General features: G+C 38.1%; 3 protein-coding genes and 1 long non-coding RNA gene across 14 annotated transcripts in view; 3 read left to right on the forward strand and 1 right to left on the reverse strand.

Moving 5' to 3' along the window:
* Positions 1-388: 388 nt before the first annotated feature.
* mcmdc2 (minichromosome maintenance domain containing 2) lies at positions 389-17,430 on the reverse strand. Of its 2 annotated transcripts, XR_013280851.1 has the most exons (16): positions 17,048-17,430; positions 16,839-16,969; positions 16,677-16,736; positions 15,325-15,520; positions 15,115-15,237; positions 14,887-14,988; positions 11,975-12,103; positions 10,706-10,943; positions 10,436-10,641; positions 8,866-9,032; positions 8,623-8,802; positions 8,408-8,547; positions 7,310-7,419; positions 7,022-7,228; positions 3,079-3,193; positions 389-2,033 (listed from the first exon to the last, which is right to left on the reverse strand). XR_013280851.1 is itself a non-coding variant. In XM_077508712.1 (15 exons), exons 1-14 carry the CDS (start codon positions 17,142-17,144, stop codon positions 7,062-7,064), a joined length of 2,046 nt encoding a protein of 681 aa, XP_077364838.1. In that variant the 5' UTR covers positions 17,145-17,430; the 3' UTR covers positions 389-2,033; positions 7,022-7,061. The 2 variants fall into 2 exon arrangements, 1 of the variants encoding a protein (XP_077364838.1); XM_077508712.1 differs by lacking the exon at positions 3,079-3,193.
* On the forward strand, positions 459-3,593 carry tcf24 (transcription factor 24). 2 transcript variants are annotated; one of them, XM_077508713.1, is made up of 3 exons: positions 459-660; positions 1,731-2,126; positions 3,021-3,593. In XM_077508713.1, exons 2-3 carry the CDS (start codon positions 1,740-1,742, stop codon positions 3,132-3,134), a joined length of 501 nt encoding a protein of 166 aa, XP_077364839.1. In that variant the 5' UTR covers positions 459-660; positions 1,731-1,739; the 3' UTR covers positions 3,135-3,593. The 2 variants fall into 2 exon arrangements, with proteins under 2 accessions (XP_077364839.1, XP_077364840.1); XM_077508714.1 differs by lacking the exon at positions 459-660 and having other exon boundaries at positions 964-2,126.
* Positions 4,383-10,688, forward strand: LOC144009159 (uncharacterized). 4 transcript variants are annotated; one of them, XR_013280855.1, is made up of 5 exons: positions 4,383-4,537; positions 5,735-5,779; positions 5,996-6,051; positions 6,876-6,923; positions 10,455-10,688. It is a non-coding gene; the product is annotated as an uncharacterized LOC144009159 (long non-coding RNA). The 4 variants fall into 4 exon arrangements; XR_013280853.1 differs by lacking the exon at positions 10,455-10,688 and adding an exon at positions 7,029-7,473; XR_013280852.1 differs by lacking the exon at positions 10,455-10,688 and adding an exon at positions 7,079-7,473.
* The window catches only part of mybl1 (v-myb avian myeloblastosis viral oncogene homolog-like 1), a 29,684-nt gene continuing 23,667 nt past the window's right edge, over positions 11,464-17,480 (forward strand). The window contains exons 1-4 of one of the 6 annotated variants that reach the window (XM_077508709.1): positions 11,465-11,714; positions 12,020-12,049; positions 15,308-15,493; positions 17,405-17,471. In XM_077508709.1, coding sequence (XP_077364835.1) covers positions 17,446-17,471 — 26 coding nt within the window. In that variant the 5' untranslated portion in view covers positions 11,465-11,714; positions 12,020-12,049; positions 15,308-15,493; positions 17,405-17,445. Of the gene's footprint in view, positions 11,715-12,003; positions 12,050-15,307; positions 15,494-16,711; positions 17,013-17,128; positions 17,271-17,404; positions 17,472-17,480 lie in introns of those variants that run through there. The other 5 variants (XM_077508707.1, XM_077508705.1, XM_077508706.1 and 2 more) reach the window with 5 other exon arrangements.

Genomic DNA, 17,480 nt, shown 5'->3' on the forward strand with positions numbered 1-17,480 from the left:
ACAGGTGTCCAAATGGAGATGTGTAAATGCTAAATGAGAGTGTGAGGTAATTAGGCAAATAAGATGACTTGACCTTCTTGACCTTCCTACTGAACCGGCAAATTTCGATGGTAGTTATGAAATGAGAACATTTTTCGGGGGGGGGGCTTGTTAGACCAGTTCTACAAAGCCTATTATGACTAATTGCTTTCATTAATATGCCATCATTAAGGAAAATTTCCTCACTGTTGATTACAGCCTGTACCGCTTTGGTCCCCCACCCCCAATATTTTTTTTTCTTTCATATCACCTCAGTTTGTCTTCACGGTCTACTTGCAAGAAGCCTTTTGACGGACAGGCCTTTCATCCTTCGTGACTTGAAGAGAGAGGGAGAAAAAAAAAGGGCCCATTTTCTGATAGGCCAGCAAAGGCAGCCAATTAGAGTGGGACTGCGGCCCCCAAGCAGTGAGAGTGGAAAAGGGAAGGGAACGCAGCCCTGCTCAAGACACAAACAAGCAGAGACGAGAGGAAAAGTAGTCAAGAGTTGCAGTGGAAGGTGTTGAATGAGTAGACGTGAAATCCACTCAGGTGGGGTGGAGCATCCCTATTCGGAGACAATATTTTTTTTCTTCCTCCAGGGGGGTATGCCGTCTTTCATGACGCCTGCTTGGAGAACTAGAGGTGAGTCTTGACACTGTTTTTAGACATTGCTGTTGACACTACGTTTATTTTCTTTACCCTCATGTTGGGTCATGGGTCAAATTGACGCCAGTGGTGTAGCCAGGAGCAGTTTGGCCTGTTTGGAAGTTTTTCATTGTTGAAAGTAGTTTTTGATATGAAAGTTTATTGAACAAAGGGTCAAATTGAGCCACGGCATTAAACCATATTGCTCCGTAGTGCAAAGTTAAAGAAAATGGGGTGCTGTTGCAGGTCAAAATTGACCCATGTCATTGTATCGTGCCCAAATTTAATGAATAATACAAAATTAAAAGGTGTATCTTGTCATTTTTAAGTCAACTGGTACATTTTAACAGGCATAAGAAAATGTTTTGTGTGAATTTATTTCTTGACATATATTTTGGATTTCATATGTAGTCAAAAAGTTACACAACTAAATAGTGATGTTTAATGTTTATCAATGGGCTGAACTCACAAAAACATATTTGCTGTCCCTTGTCATTTAAATAAAGCAACTATACCAACAACCCCTACTTTCACCAATAAAACCTTGAGCACACGTTTTAAAACTAAATTCCACTACTACTGTCAATGAGTTAACCATGTTTTTTAATAGGCCAAATTGACCCAGCATAAACGTATTTATGGAAAAAGCCCTCTTTTTTTTATGACTACTTCCCCCTTTAAAACATTTAAATTAAACATGCACTAAACATGAGTAAAAGTGTAATCTGTTTTTTAAATGGGTAAAACTGACCCATGGGAAAATTTTTGCTGTTTGTGACGTAAGTAAAAGCGTCGTTAGCCTAATAGCGTAATTGCACTAGTTGTTTTTAAATTACTGTCAATATTAGTAAAATGCTTGTAAAGAAATTGTGGGCGGGGGTTTCTTGTCAGTCAATTTTTTTCAGTTATCGAGGTCACGGACTCAATTGAATTTCGTTTCCCCCCCCAAAAAAATGCTTCGACAATTATGCTAGGCTACTTCTACTTTCCCTCACCGAATAAGTATCATTTTAACATTAAGTAACATTTTAAGAACTTGACGTAACGCGTGTCATTGAACTTCAAAGGTTAACAAGATGGTCGGGAGGCAAACGCACCGAATGGACTCCGTGACGGCGGCGGCGGTGGCGGTGGATGACAGTCCCGGCTCCAGCCCCAGCTCCAGTCCGGCGGGCCGCGTGCCGCATTCGGCCGGCAGAGGGCGGCCGGCGGCGGCCAACGCGGCTCGGGAGAGAAGCCGCGTACAGACGCTGAGGAACGCCTTCCTGGAGCTGCAGCGGACGCTGCCGTCGGTGCCCCCCGACACCAAGCTGTCCAAACTGGACGTGTTGATACTGGCGACCACCTACATCGCCCACTTGACTCGAACTCTGCAGGAGGAAGGCGCCGAGGAAGGCGAGAGCACAAGACAGGCGGAGGCGTTACATTCGCTCAAAGGGGAAGGATACTTGCACCCGGTCAAGGTCAGTCAACAACTTATTCAGCCAATTAATACCGCCATAAAAATTAAACATTTGTTAAAAAAAAAAAGTTGAATAATATTGTTCTTAAAGCAAATATTAATTTTCATATAGATTCAAAACAATAAATATATTGTATTCTTTTGTTTTTAGTGTAATAATATATGTGGAAATAAGTATGAAAATTAGATTGATGTTAATTAATTAGTATAACAAACTAAATCCTATTAAAGCAATTGTATTGTTGTTATTACTGAGCAATATTTAAGTAAATATTTATAAATACATATTTGCAGTATAATTTTACATTTAGATACATACATTGCTAAGAGTTTTTATAGTTGTTATTCTATATTCTAATAATATAGCTTATCTATGATAGTAAAATGTTATTATGAAGTTTTGTCATTTCATAAATATATTGATCCCTTCCAATTCAGCGATTCTTAAACTTTCTACACCAACTACTTGAAAAAGATACTTGGCTCTCCAGGTACCACAAATATTAGTAGGGCTAATCGTTCAATAACAAGTTGGTTTTATTCCTAAAAAGCACATTTAATATTCCCGAAAGCTGCTGTAACATATGCATAGTTTGAACATAAACAATGCGCTTAAATTATTAGGAATTTCTAAAATAAGTCATCAAGGTATAGATAACATTTTTGTTTAAAAACAGCTCATAAAAAATGAAGTGTATTGTACTGTACTTGAGCTCTGACTCTTTCACTTATTACTAATAATAACTACACTGTTGAGAATCACCGTTAAATAAAGGAGAAACAAATACAATTATGTATTTTATTAGCAAGAGTTTTATAGGTGTTATCTTGCCATAATAACCGTCTTAGTGTTTGTGAAATGCCTAATGTAAGTTGTTTCAATATCCCGTAACAGAAATGGCCAATGAGGTCCAGACTGTACGTGGGCGCGAGCGGGCATTTTCTGAACAAACCTGCAGAATCTGAGAACCAAGGCCCATCCTCATCCTCATCATCCAGCTCCAAGTAAAGCATCCAACTGGTTGCCATTTGCATGAGTGGTGCTGAAGGACATTTATTCCACTGTATCTATACAGGGAAACGTTGTAAATTAATATATGATGTGATGATGTGTTTTTCCTCAGTGTCGTCGTTTCAGTCTTGTTTGCATTGTGCAGCTCCCCCAGTGTGATCTTTGGCGGTAATAATAATGAGCCCGTCATGCTTGGAGGGTGCACTTTCAGCTTGAGACATTTGCACTAAAATGCATGTGTGAATAACTTAACATCTGTCATGTGAAGTGGTCTGTCAGAGGGTCAACAATAGGGGGGCTCCCAGTCTCATGTTCCCTCCTGTTCGGTATTTTTTATTTTTTTTTGTACATGTGCATGCTTGGAAAAACAGTGTTGTTGTGAATTAAAAGATAAATTGTTTGAAAAAGAAGTAATTATATTGTATCATATATCTTATCAAGGTTATTTAAAAGAGAAGTAAAGAGCAATAATAACTGAAATGTGGGTCATCTTTTTTATTGCATAAATATGTTCCAAATTATTTTATATCCATTATTTTTTCATAATTTAAGTAGGTTTATACAAACATTTATTTAACAACATTTATGTTTTTAGCTAAATTAGGTATTTTAATATATTTTAAAATACTTACAGTAATCATATGCAGTAATTGTATTGTGTATTGTATTTTTTATTCATATCTGTTTTGATAATTTAAGTATAGGAGCAAGCGGTTAAGAAAATGGATGGATGGATTTAAGTATGTGAATGTTTTTATTTAAACAAAATCTGTACATTCTCTTTTTTTTTAATATCTAGACAAAATCTGTACATTCTCATGCACATTTTTAAATAAACTAATTTTCTTACTAAGATAAATTTTATAATTTAGATTTTTAATAGATTTATGTTCACAAAATATTTTATTATACTTCAAAATAATTCAAGTAATTCAAAACAATTTTGTTCCTTATCATTTTCCATTTTATGGTTGCATATTTTATTCCATTATTATTGTAAATGAAACACATTTAAATACTTTTTTTTTTTTTTTTTATTAAATTTCCCATCTCCAGTCCCCTGGCCATGATGTTTTTGAAATAAATAAATAAATAAGTAAATAAATAAATAAATAAATGAATAAAGCAATAAAGTACATTTTCATTTTATTTTATTTTTAACGTCAATGCAATCACCCGAGTTAAGGAGCGTAATCGACGCTCACATTAGCGCACGCTACGCGAGCTCCACGCCTCCACCAGAGCGGAAGTCCCGCCTTTAGGAGCGGAAGTCCCTCCTTTTGACCGGAAAATGAGATACGCAGGATGCCGAAGCCTCGCTGCTGCTCGCCGCATAGCATCAAAAATGATGACTTTTGGGGCAATCCTTCGGCCGAGTGAAGACTGATGTGTGTGCAAAGGTGAGAAAAGCGACATGGCTTGTAGTAGTAGTCGAACGTACTGCACTCAGTGCACAATATGAGGTTGGTTAGCTATAGCATGTTAGCTTAGCAGCTCGTGCGTTGACCACGTGGACAAGCGACGGTAGTTTACAGTTTCATTTTTTAAAACATAATTAACTCAGACTGCCTGAATTATGGCTTTCTCACGAGCAGGACATTGATTTTTGGAGTAGTAGTTTTCCAGACGAATAGGCTGCTATTAATTTAAGTCAAACAAGCATTTTTTTGCCTATGTAATTTAGAATTAAAAATTAAACGCAACAGAACTGCACTTAAGCTGCTTCCTCTACTGTCTCACAATTTTAAATTAAATTGCAAACTTAAAAAAAACTTGATTCGTCTTTTCTTGCTATCATTTTATTTTTTTTAAATTCTATATATTTTTTAAATCACATATTATGCTTTAAATTACATTTTGTATTTAATAACGTAAATTAAAACATTCAATTTAATGATCTCATAACGATTGAATTTTGGTCAAGAGTGTGAAATGTTTGAGGCCTGCCATCTATTGGCTTTCATCTCCTCCCTTGAGGCGAAGTTATTAATCATCTGGGTAGACAGATGAAAGTGTCTATATTTGTAGTTAGACAGAGGGGACGTAGCCTCTCGGCCATTATTTATCCGCTCCTTGCGACTTGAGTACGCAAGGTCGCTGCAAGGGTGGTGACCCGTTGTTGAACCCTCGGCCTCAGCCGTGCCGCGCCGGCCGTGCTCCCAAGCTCTGTTGTGGCGTGCACTTTGACCTTTAGGTGATCCGTCAGTAGTATTGGCAATCCCGTCAGTCCATTCTGCTAATCTATACGTCCCATTTCTGGGGTAATTAGTAAAGTTTGTCTTCATTTTTAGAAGAAATATTAAATGATTGGGCAGGAGTCTCATTCCTGGGGAGCTCTTGTCAAACTTCAGCTTTTCTGGGTAGTGTAAAAGGGGCTCGAACCTCAAACCATGACCACTCGTGCAGCGTGAAATGATGAGTTCACTTTTTTGCCGTTTACCCGTCAGACAAACGAGTGGTGAGACTGTGACAACTGAATTAGTCGCTGCAAGATGGGGAGCCATTTTGACAAATGAATGGAGATTTAGTGTAAACAAATCTAAAAGTGATACTTTTTTTTTTTTTTCTTTCTTTTTCCCCTCCCACTGTGACTACAGATAATCAGACGGACAGCTGTGACATATGATCATCTGCAGTCTCTGGTAAGTCGACTGTCCAAACTATCCCACACTAACGAACCTGTCTTGGCATGAACGCTAATGATGAGCACACTTTTTCGCCGTTTACCCATCAGACACGAGAGTGGTGACAGTGTGACAACTGAATGGCTGAATGGAAGACTATCAATAAGACGTCTTGGTGCACAAACACAATTCGTCTGAAAGTGTTTTTGTTTGTTTGTTTTTTTAACACTACAGATGAGTGGTCATGCTGGCAGACCTTAAATTGGAAGGCTTGCTCCATCTTGTCTCTGGTAAGAAAAATTTCCAAATTACTGAATTTCCTCTAATAGTGGCCGCCATTTTTATTAACATTTTTCTTGTGCGATTTATGATTATTGATGTATTACAAAACAGTTTTATCATCACATATTGAATTGGGCTTTTAAAGGGTACTGGTACATTGCAAAAAAAAAAATTTTTTTGCTCTAAAATAGGTATGTAAACAGAAAATATATTTTAGATGTTATGTAATTTAGAGCATTAAGGCAAATAAACAATACAAGTGGATGGAAAAATATATAAAAAAAAGATGGTTGTTTGCGTGATTTATGATTATTGATGTATTACAAAATAGATTTATTACAAATTGAAACGGGCTTTTGAAGAGTAGCTGATAAATTTAAAAAATAAATGTCAATTAGTGCTTTAAAATAGATGAGCAAACAGAACATATTTTAGATGTTATTGATGTATTTTAGAGCATTAAGGCAAATGAACAATACAAGTGGATTAAAAATATATTTTGATGGTTGTTAAAAAAAATCCGAAACCACTACTGTAATATGGTGTGGCTCTAAAATGATTTGCGCCATAAGTATTTTATTTATTTTTATTTTTTTATCCATCTGTTCAACTCTGCTGTTGAGTAAATAAGCGGCCACTAGTTGAGGAAATGCAGCATAAACACATTTTTTTGTCACAAGTCATAGTGATGAGTTCACCTTTTTCGCCGTTTACCCATCAGACAATATGGTGGTGAGGCTGTGACTACTGAAACTTGTGCAACACAGGCACATTGTAGATGTGATAAATTGCCTCAAATTTCGAAACTAATCTGGTATTTTCTGTTTGACAGATAGACGACGTGAACGGACAAGGAAAAAAAGACTTTAGCTCATCTTAGGTATGTATCGACGTAAATAGGTGGTGTTCAACTGTCACAAAAATGTCCTTCTGTAAAATAAATTCTTAGAAAATGATCACTGTTGTGATTGTGCTTACTTGTCAGAACTGTAGTATATTTATAAAGACTCTCCTTCCGCTACTCCTCCACGACAGGGATGTCTTCTCTTGGTGCGTAGGCGTAGATGAAGCGTAGGATGTCCTGGCGGAGTTGATCCAGGGCTCGATCCCTCCTGGCCAGGCTGGCCGCATCTCCCAGCTCGCAAGGGAACGCGGCATCGGGCGGTATAACGAGCACAGACGCCCCTGTAGGGAGAGAGGCGGTGGTGTCGTGTCGTGTCGCAACCGAAGAACTTGCGCTGTCATCATGAAATGTTGGAAGCGTACCGTGCTTGAGAGTGACGGAGTTCTCACAGAGGAGCACGGCAATCAGGGCGTCTTCCTCCAGCACCTGCCGTCGCAGGCTTAATTTGCAGTGGGCCTCTGCTAAAGAGATCCTGTTACAAGAAAACATGAAAGGTTCGATTACTGATTAAAATGTGCTAAATGAAGCAGAACCTTGCTGATTTCTTTTAATCCTACGCTCTTGCAATCATGGTATTGGTTGATAGCAGGGTTATTATAGTTTTGGAATTTTCATTAGGTTTTTTGTTTTCAAGGTTTTTATTTTTTATTTAGTCAGTTTTAATTAGTGTTCAGATTGGACTGCATTAGGACAATCATTTAATTTTTGGTACAAAAGAAAGTTTAAATGTAAAAAAAAAATATATATATTAAGACAAATAAAATTTAATAATTTAAAAAATATATATTTTAAAATTTAAAAAAAGGTATAAATGTAAACTGAAAAATGTTTTTTTTTTTTTTTTATGATTATGCTGATTTTGTAATTGTGGAGTGTAATAATTGTAATTGAATTTCGATTACTTGCACGGCCCTATCTGAAGGTGCTTTTCTATGCTACTCGATGATGTCACTACTGTGTGACACATTGTCAAACGTCCATATTACGGCTAATATCGACATAAATATACTTAAATCACATTTAAAATCAACCCCAAAGTCTCATGTATTAAATCAATTCCCAAAGATGAAAACTAAAGACATTTTCACTGTAATTGTAGTTTTGTAATTTTTTTATTTTTTGTTATTTAGTTAATTGTTTTTCGAGTTTTAGTTAACTAAAATAACCTTGGTTGATAGTGAAGTGACAGATAATGTCAATACTCTTGATGAAAAAGAACCTTTTGTGAATCAAGAGGGAGGACTACGCCACCAGGTGGACAATAAGAATACTGCAGGTTTCAACATGGGTCAGAATGAACTAATGAGATCGTTTAGGACTCTTGTTTATTTTAAATGTACTTTAATTTTTCCTTTACGTAATTATTTTGGAGGTATTGATTGTTTACGGGCCCCAGAAATGAACCCCTCAAAACATGGTAATGCAATTGCTCTCGGCATGTATAGTAGAATGGTGCTTACAACAATTTAACCGAAGCGATAGACATCTTGGTACTGTGGCTTTGCGAGCGGACTGTGCGGCTGGCCATGTAGTAGCCATGAATCATCATCTGCGCGTTGGCACTCAGGTCCACTTTCAGGCTTTGGGCGTAGGCCACCAGCTGTGAGTATAGAGGGAGGGGAAAAAATTAGCTTTAACAACGCTGATGTATTTGAGATGAGCGTGTTTTTGTCACCTCTTTGTAGTCTTGGCTGGAGAAGTTAAACAAGGACGGGTAGAGGCGTTTGCCAGGCTTTACTGCCTGCTGGAGGGTGTGGACGGTCTGTGCGAGCACCGCCTGCTTCCCTGCGTGATTCACGCACTGGACCACTAATCCAAAACTGTCTGCGAGCTGAGGCGGTATCGCCCCCATTTCCTGTGAGAGAGAATCTGCAGCACCGAAATTGTTGTATAGTCGGATTACTGAAGCGACGCTCACCGCTGCTCCCAGCGCGGCGTCGTGCGCTTTCGCAGACTTCCGAGAAGGATGAGTGGAGTCTGTGAGGGCCCAAAAGCTGCACAAGACGGGGAAGCAAAGCTGCTGGTCGACATCCTCGCCGTATTTCTTGCCGGGGATGAACACGGACACTGTGCGGCTGTCCAGAACTGACAGAAATTACGTGATTTTTGTGTTTTTTTTTCTTCTTTTCTTTCTTTTTTTTTTTTTTACGTGCGATTAGTTACCTGGAAAGCTTGAACTGGGGGAATTCCAGTCGCAACACAGCAGACACGTCTACGTCAAAATTTAGCAGTAATAATAATGCATATATTTGTGGAGACTGGGGTATTTCACACATTTTAAAAATGTGCAGAATTTCACAAGTTACTTCATGTTAAAGGTTAGATTGCTCCCAATATGAAAAGAAAAATGCACTGAGCTGTCACTGTCTTACAAGTACAATTATGCCATCTAGTGGCTGAAAAAATACCAACACAAATCAATATCACATTTTTTACAGTAGTTATTTTAATTTGTACTCAGTTTTATGAATTATGAAATTAATGTATCATTTTGTATCATCTAAAAATGATTTTTGGTTGATTATATTAGGGGTGTTAAAAATCAATTCGGTAATATATCACGATATTACATCGTGCAATTCTTGAATCGATTTTTAAACATCCATTTTGATGGAAGAATATTCAACAAAACATCTTATGGTTAGTGTTCACACCTTAAGCATGGAAGAAACATTAAGCCTTAATATTTTATTTCAATGCTGTTCAAACAAGAAACAGATTACAATCTGTTTGTTAAATACAGTGGCTTACAGTTATAAAGCTGAAGTTTCAGATCAATAAATAATACATTTTCATATAAATCTTACAGTGTACTTGTACAAGTTTACTGATTAGTATTTTCTAAATTTGAGTAAAAAAATATCAACAATTGACTTATAAATTTGTATCAGGATTAATCGGGAAAGAATCGAATCGTCGGGTACGAGGCAATTCACACCCCTAATATATAATGTGATTTTTGCAAGACATTTTGTATTATTTGTAAAGGTGTCAAGTCATTAGTGATGATTAGTGATTAGAATTTTTATCGCAATTGCAAATTTTACATCTGATAAATTTACAATAATTTTTTCTAAATTTTCATCCTCTTCTTAACACAAGTGGAAAAACATGTTAATAAATGATACATTAATTTCATAATAAAATAAAACAGCAAAAATGATCATGTACTGTACTGTAAAAAAAAGTGTGATATTGATTTGTGTTGGTCATTTTTCTGCCACTAGATGGCATAATTGTATTTGTAAAATAACCTTTTTAAAATTGTGAAATACCCCCGTCTCCACAAATTTCAGCATTGTTGTTAAATTTATTACTGCTAAATTTTGACATAGACGTGTCTGCTGTGTTGTGACTGGAATTACCCAAGTTCAAGCGTTCCACGTAATTAATCTCACGTAAAAAAAATAAATTGTGACATTAAAGCAGTCAACTCAAAATTACCGCACCCATATTGACACCCTTAATTATTTCCAAATTTGCTCTACCTGACTGAATGGCATCTAGCTTGTCCTTTCGGAAGCTGCTCAGATCTCCCAGCATGCAAACGCCACCAGTGGCCAGCAAGGCGGAGCCGGCGTGGATGTTGGCGGTGCCCGCCCCGTGCTCGTCCTGGGACAGGGACGCAAACATCTTCCCCGAAGCCGGATGCCGTACACCGCGACGTGCCAGGCTCAAGCCGTACGCCATCAACCTGACAAAAGTTTGTTTATAATGAATTAAATTGTGCGCTAAGATGAATTCACTGGTTGCAGTACCTGCCCAATATGAGTTTGTCGTCTGTTGTGACCAGGAGATCCAAGTTGAATATTTTGTTTTTTGCGTCCGCTCCGGTTTGCACCAAACTGAGCAGCAAGCTGAGCTTCAAGGTGTTGAAGAGGCCCGGCGGGGCCACGTCCAGACCGAAGCAGTGAGTCACCATGGCGGAGAACCTCCAACGGGAATCTCTGGTGGCCTCAAGCAGCTCCTTGAACTTGTCATTGATTTCACGCGGATCTACAAAATACAAATTAGAGTTCATATTATTTTCCAAATGCACTCTAAAAAGAGAATGGTTGACCAATTTATTCGAATTGCTTCAAGTGGGAACACACGATTGGATTAGGTTAATCCAAAATTAATATAGTTAGTTTAATGAACTCAATTAATTAAACTTAATATATTACATTTGATTAATTTAATTTAATTGTGTTTTTTTTAACAGTTTTTATTTTGAATATATATATATATATATATATATATATATATATATATATATATATAATCCAAAAGTGGCACCAAAAAAAATAATAAAATAAAATCCAACCACCCCAAATTATTTAAAAAACACTAAGTTTTGGTAAAGCTGGGAAAAACATTCAGATATGGTAAAAACAAAATGAAATTTTAGCGGTGCAGTTTGTCGTTGTTGCTGATTAATGCTGAACCAAACATTTATGAGTGGCCAAAAAAAAAAAAAGGCCAATATTTTGCTTGAATCTAATTTCAAATGAGCAACTATGCCACCTAGTGGTCAATATTTTAGTTGAGTACATAACTGGCAGTGTGTTCAGGTGATTGGGACAGGTGTGCTCAAGGATGTTTGGATGGAAAACGTTTGTCAGTCATGCCTGTGGGCTAATTTCTTTGATTTATGACATCAGTATTTTTTGTTTTGTTTTGTTTTATGAGCATACATGCACACAACATAACGTAAACAATCATGTATGTCTCCACATCCAAGCGTAGCACAGATGGCCAAAGGAAACAAACTGAAGTCATCTAAAAGTAAGTCACAATTTTTTTTATTTATTTTTTGGTCTATAGCAGTGTGTTGGCATTGTTAATAATAAATGTTGAATGGGTTGGCTTGAAGAAGAAAAGGCTACAACAAATAATCACATTGAAGTCTAGGAACGCTGATAAGCCTTTGTCAGATATTTGGGATCATCTTGTGACCTCAAATCTACAAATCTGAGTTGTTGGTATTCTTAACATGGCAAGCTAGCAAGCAGCGCTAATGTGAACGTTTATTCTCTCTTCCTTACATTCCGGCTCCCACGTTTGGACGCTGTTGGCCTCGACGCTCCAAGTGATGCCGGGCGAGCGGTACACAAGCGCAGGTAGGCCGATCACTCGGTAGAGCTGACCGATGCTCATCACGTTACACAGCTCATCTGCGGTGAGGGCAAACAAAAGCAATCAGTCCCAAAGGGAGTAAAGAAACTCGCATATGCCATGGCGGCCGCTGCCAAGACAAACAAGCGTGAGGCCCTTTCAGAAACAAAGATTGGGTTGTGTGCGCGTCGTAATGAGCGCGCCTTGCACTTATTAACATGTTGGTAACGGGAAGCCGGTGTATTGGCTTCCAGAATATGTTAATCCCGTGCCGTTGAGTTTTGCTAAACCCTCCAGGGGTAGCGGCTGGACAGCGTTGCACGCGGGGACAGAAACACTTAATACCCTACCGAGCCGGCCGCAGACATGTATTTATTTGAACTCTTTCCCCCCGCAAAGTTTGTGCTCCAAAGCGAGTTTCATTTAGCAAAAAGGCGGACGATATTAATGAGTGGAGTCCACTGATGTGACTGTGTGTAAATAGTAGAAATTAAAATCACATTATTCAGCGTTGGGGGTGAACATAATGGATGAGGTGAGGTTTTTACAAACAAATATCAGCCACGTAAATGTTTGGCCTGTTAATTTAGGACACACAATTTGAAAGCTGATCCGCCACAACTCACCAGCGCTAATTTGATTTATTGTTCCCCCGTGAAACAATGACATCACTGTACAGCGGAACCTACTAAAGTTGTTTTAATTCCGCAACAATTTTTTCACCATATGTCAATCGGGTCTCTTCACTGTAAAGCCTGGATTAAGTCTACAGGCAACGTTTTAAGTAACTGGTTCGAATCTGCAAATACCCCCAAAAATTATGGAATACATCTTTTCATATTTCGTTAATTGTATTTTACTTAGCAGCTAGTTGTATAAAGTTCAGTTTCAACCAATCTGTTGCATTTTGTTTGACTTTTGAGGCATTTTTTTTTCTCTGTAAAATTAAAGTATACTTGCACTTTTTCTGTACTTTTAATGGAACACTAAAATGGCGAAATAAAATTATAATGACTCATTTAATTACTTGCATTGCTCATATTTTACTGAAAGCCTTTTCTGGTTATCATCACTTTTTTTTTTTGGCTGTTATGCTTCTGCAATGTTTTGTTTTGACTTCTGATGCATATTTTCCAGAAGATTATGGTTGGGCTCCACTTTTTTTTGTACTTTTAGTGGTATAGTGGCTTGCATACTTGACATTTTCAGCTTGGGAACTTTTACTGTACTTTTATTGCTCTGGAAAAAAAAAAGTACCATGTTACCTCGGAGGCAAACTGCTAGACTTTGTAAGATATTTTTGACTGTGCTCACATCGACTAAAACACACTGAACTCATTCACTCCCAGTCATTTTCACTGAAGGAACGCACCCTTCGCTCAACGCTGTTTTACTGGATTTTGACTGATTTTGCAAGGCCCACAGAATATTGTGTTCTATTGCAATAAAAACATGAAATCTACGAAAACAAAGATTAGAGTCTCCTCTGTATATATAGAAAAAAACAAAACGTATAAATACGTCTTTGGGAGCATTGTAATATTTAAAATAGTACATATTTATATGTTATTGGGAGCAAATGAGTTAAATGACACAGAAAAACACAATTTGAAAATCAATGATTATCAAATTTTGATATATGGACGTCTAGAATGACTTGTTACTTTAAAGGGGATGTCAAAAAAAAAAAAAATGACACTAATGCTACGTTCTCACCAAATCCGAAAAGTCGAACTGGAACGCTTCATTCGCGAGCGTTTCACCGCGTAGTGTTTTTTTTTTGGGGATGATTACCACTCATTCGCGCTTTCGTGCGCACCGGAGCGGAGGAGGCGTGTCCCTTGGTGAACAAGGAAGTGGAGCACTTTAGCGATCAACAAAAAGTGGGCGCCGCCAACTACTTCCACTAATTTCCTGGGACAAAACAGCCGTGGCACTATTTTCTCCTCTTTTGAGGTACGTGATAGCACTTTCGCTTTTTTTAATGGCAATCTGGCGGCCGGCATTTGTGCTAAAAATAGCTTTGGCATTAATAATAAGCACTGCTGCTAATTCAGTACAGTTCAAAAGCAAGTAAACAGACTTACCAGCAGTTGCTTGATCATCATTCTGTCACAGCTGGCCATGTTGTTCAGCTCGGGGTGACAATAGAGAGGACGCTGTGTGTGACGTGGCCCGTACTCGAAGCCGATTGGCTACCGCGAGGCGAAACGCGAAAAAAGTTACATTTTTTTAAGTTCGACGAATGTGCGGATTTTCGCTGCTGCACACCGCGTCCCAATGCGCGGAACGCGTCTTCCGCGCCGCCCCACGCACTTTCGTTCTGTTGTGCGCGAACTCCCTTGACTACAATGCAAACGCGCCGCCGAATCGCCATCCCTCGCTTTTGGTGAGAACGCAGCATTATATGTTCTATGCAAACCCCACTAGTCTAAATATGGTATTCTGGTTGATATTATGTTAGTGGAATATGAATTAAGCAGCAAAATCCAGACGTTTTTTATCCATCTCATGGGGGCATTTTACCACTTGCTGCCGAGTGAAAATGACGTCACAGTTTCACAGGTCTCAGGTAAACAACCAATCACAGCTCAGCTTCAGAAAACAGGTGAGCTGTGATTGGTCGTTGCTTGAGCCCTGAGCAACATTGATATCATCTTCGGTCGACAGCAAGTGGCAAAATGGCCGCCCCCTGAGATGAATAAAAATGGCTGCATTTTGCTGTTTAACTCTGTTTAACACAAATGTAAGATTAATGAGAATGTCATGTTTCGACTAGTGAGGTCACAAGAAATGTTTATGGTTGACTTCCACTTTAAATCCACTTTACTTACACTCTTACCTCTGAGAAACAGTGTGATCGACTGGTATTTGCGCGAGGTTTGTTGATAGGCACGGAAGACGTTGAGTGCATCGACGTGGATCAATTCCACAAGCTGCTTGTCTGTCTCACAAACATACGCACATAAAGTAAGGGATGCTTTGTCCATAAGCGAAGGGGGAAAATGGATTTAAATGGTAAATTACATTTTGTGAAAATAAATTGGAGCACAGGTGTTCTCTCTCTCACCTCCCAACACTCTAAACTTGACATCCTCTTTGAGAGGTGAAGTGCAGGCCATGCAGATGAAGTTGTCCCTCACTGTTGCAGACTCGGTGGCTCCGGGCGTGTGCACTCGGATGTTGTGGAATCCTAAATCAAGAAAGTGCGGTGAAATTTCAATCATCATCTGACATTGTCGTTTTTTGGAATTCTAAAACAGGCTGTAGTTTGCCTTACCCAATGAGAAGGGACAGCTGTCGTTGCTGCAGAGGAACCTGGCCGCTCGGGTGTATTTGGTGACCCTCGTGGTAGCGATGACCAGGCCCTCCATGAGGACGGGCCTCATGCTGTGGCGCATGCGAGGGAAACTTGCCAGGTCCAAGGTGTACTCAGGAAACGGTGGAAGGTGCGTCAGCTTCAAAACGACGTTCATCTCAACAGAACCAGAAAAGCAGTCAAGTGATTGGCTATATGAATTCTCCTCAAAGGCATTAGACCCTGTGACCTTTAGTTGGTGCAATTTACAGGGCCTGAAGAACTTGACAAGAAGAGAGTAAAAACTAGGGCTGGGAATCCATTCATTCATGATATTTTGTGCCGCTGACCCAATAGAAGCGCATGACAATGACGTGACATGGTCAAGCCTATTTCTTTGTCACTGCTGTTATGTACAACAATATTGTGTATATTATGTATAACTCTTGTGTACTATTTTTCCCCAATATGTTTTATTTTGTTGTTGTTGTTGTTGCTGATGTTGTTTTTTTAAATTACAATATATGTGAGCATTTTCCTCCCCTCAATATGTGTGGTCATATTGTGATATTTATCGTATCGTGACATTTAGATATCACAACATCCCTAATTACTTATGGAACATCAATTGTTCTTAAATATCAGGAATATTATAAAAACTCCACAAACATTAAATTTTGCAGAGGCAGTAACTGGTTAAATGATTTAGCTTATTAATGAAAGTAACACATGTTATAATCACGTTTTACACAAACATTGACATCAGCAAGGATGAGATGAAAATATTTTCATAATGCTAATTTTTATTTCTTATTTTATTATTATTATTATTATCATTAATTCAATCTGGTGTAATAACCTTATTTATTGATTGATTGAATTATTTTTTATTTTATTATCTGTTCTTATTGCTACTGGACATGTAAATTTCCCAGAGGGAGCCATCCCAAAGGGATCAATAAAGTCAAGTCTAAGTCTAAGTCAATAATTGGAAATTAAAAAGATTCTGAATTGTCTTAAAATGAAAAAAGACAGGGCTTTCATAAATGTAAGAAAATACCTAGTAAAGTACAAAAACTGGACTTAAAATTCTTATTACATTTAATATTGATTATTCTTTACTTTTTCTTTTCCCTTTCAAAGTTAAAAAAAAACAAAAAAAAAACTAAACTTTTTCTTTGTCACTTACTGTAGTTTCAGGTACCCCCTGTCGATTTACATCATTTCAATATATACTTAATATATTGTTTATTTTAACACACTACTGTTGTTTTTGTGAATGTGGAGATCAATAAATATGCTACCTTTTGAGACTAAAGACGATTTTCTCATACCTGGCACTCTGTATGTATTTTGTCAACAAGTGACAGTTTCTTTATGGCTGTGAAGCAAACCTGGAAGAGGTCATAACAAGGTCAACCAGTGAGAAGTCGGCGGCGTCGTCGTTAGTGGGCGCACTTGTTTTTTTAATTGACTGTTAATCACGCCGTACTTACGGACTGAAACAAGGCGGTGGCTCGCTGGTGGTCGTGTAATATGCAGTCGGCCAGTTCGGGGTCCACCTCAATCACATCCGAAGGATTGACGGTGATGAAAAAGCGGTACATTGTCTCGTTGTACTGGGGGTCTACGCAAAAAAGAAGGAATTATACTCATTAGCCCGAAGCTAGGTAAGTAGCCTACCGAAATTCTAAATTGAGTTTACCGTTAAAGGACTCGCAGTCTTCGGCGAGTTTCTTAAGGCCGCCACTTGTGTTAAGGTAGGACAGAATTGATGTTTTTAATGTAAATATGTTAGCCATTTTTAAATGGTGGCGAACTTGTTTTCCGTTTTTGCTAACTCATGCTCGTCGTAAAAATCAAAATGGCAACTGGGCCCGAAAAGCGGGAGTGATTAAATGGACGACATCAAAATGTGCCACCAAAAAGTAAATTTACTCGGATTCACATAAGACATTTTCCAGTAATATTTATAAAAAAAATTAAAATCGCAATGGCAACTAGCTACGACTAATTTTCATGACCAGTAATTCTTGTTTTAATCTTCAAACCTTCGCTCTAGGTGACGTCGTTTCCATACCAGAGAGATACCGATGTAGATGTATGGCATCAACCACAAACATAGAAAGGTAAGTTCT

This window comes from Festucalex cinctus, chromosome 20, assembly GCF_051991245.1.
Source record: "Festucalex cinctus isolate MCC-2025b chromosome 20, RoL_Fcin_1.0, whole genome shotgun sequence".
Lineage (NCBI taxonomy): Eukaryota > Metazoa > Chordata > Actinopteri > Syngnathiformes > Syngnathidae > Festucalex > Festucalex cinctus.

Bases quoted from the DNA above. Each gene is read 5' to 3' on its own strand.
- tcf24 (XM_077508713.1), top strand. From the start codon at position 1,740: ATGGTCGGGAGGCAAACGCACCGAATGGACTCCGTGACGGCGGCGGCG. The intron at 2,127-3,020 runs GTCAGTCAACAA...ATCCCGTAACAG, and splicing joins GATACTTGCACCCGGTCAAG to AAATGGCCAATGAGGTCCAG.
- mcmdc2 (XM_077508712.1), bottom strand. From the start codon at position 17,144: ATGGCTAACATATTTACATTAAAAACATCAATTCTGTCCTACCTTAAC. The intron at 14,989-15,114 runs GTGAGAGAGAGA...TTTGTGAGACAG, and splicing joins CAAGTTTAGAGTGTTGGGAG to ACAAGCAGCTTGTGGAATTG. The intron at 12,104-14,886 runs GTAAGAGTGTAA...CCCTCACCGCAG, and splicing joins GATCACACTGTTTCTCAGAG to ATGAGCTGTGTAACGTGATG.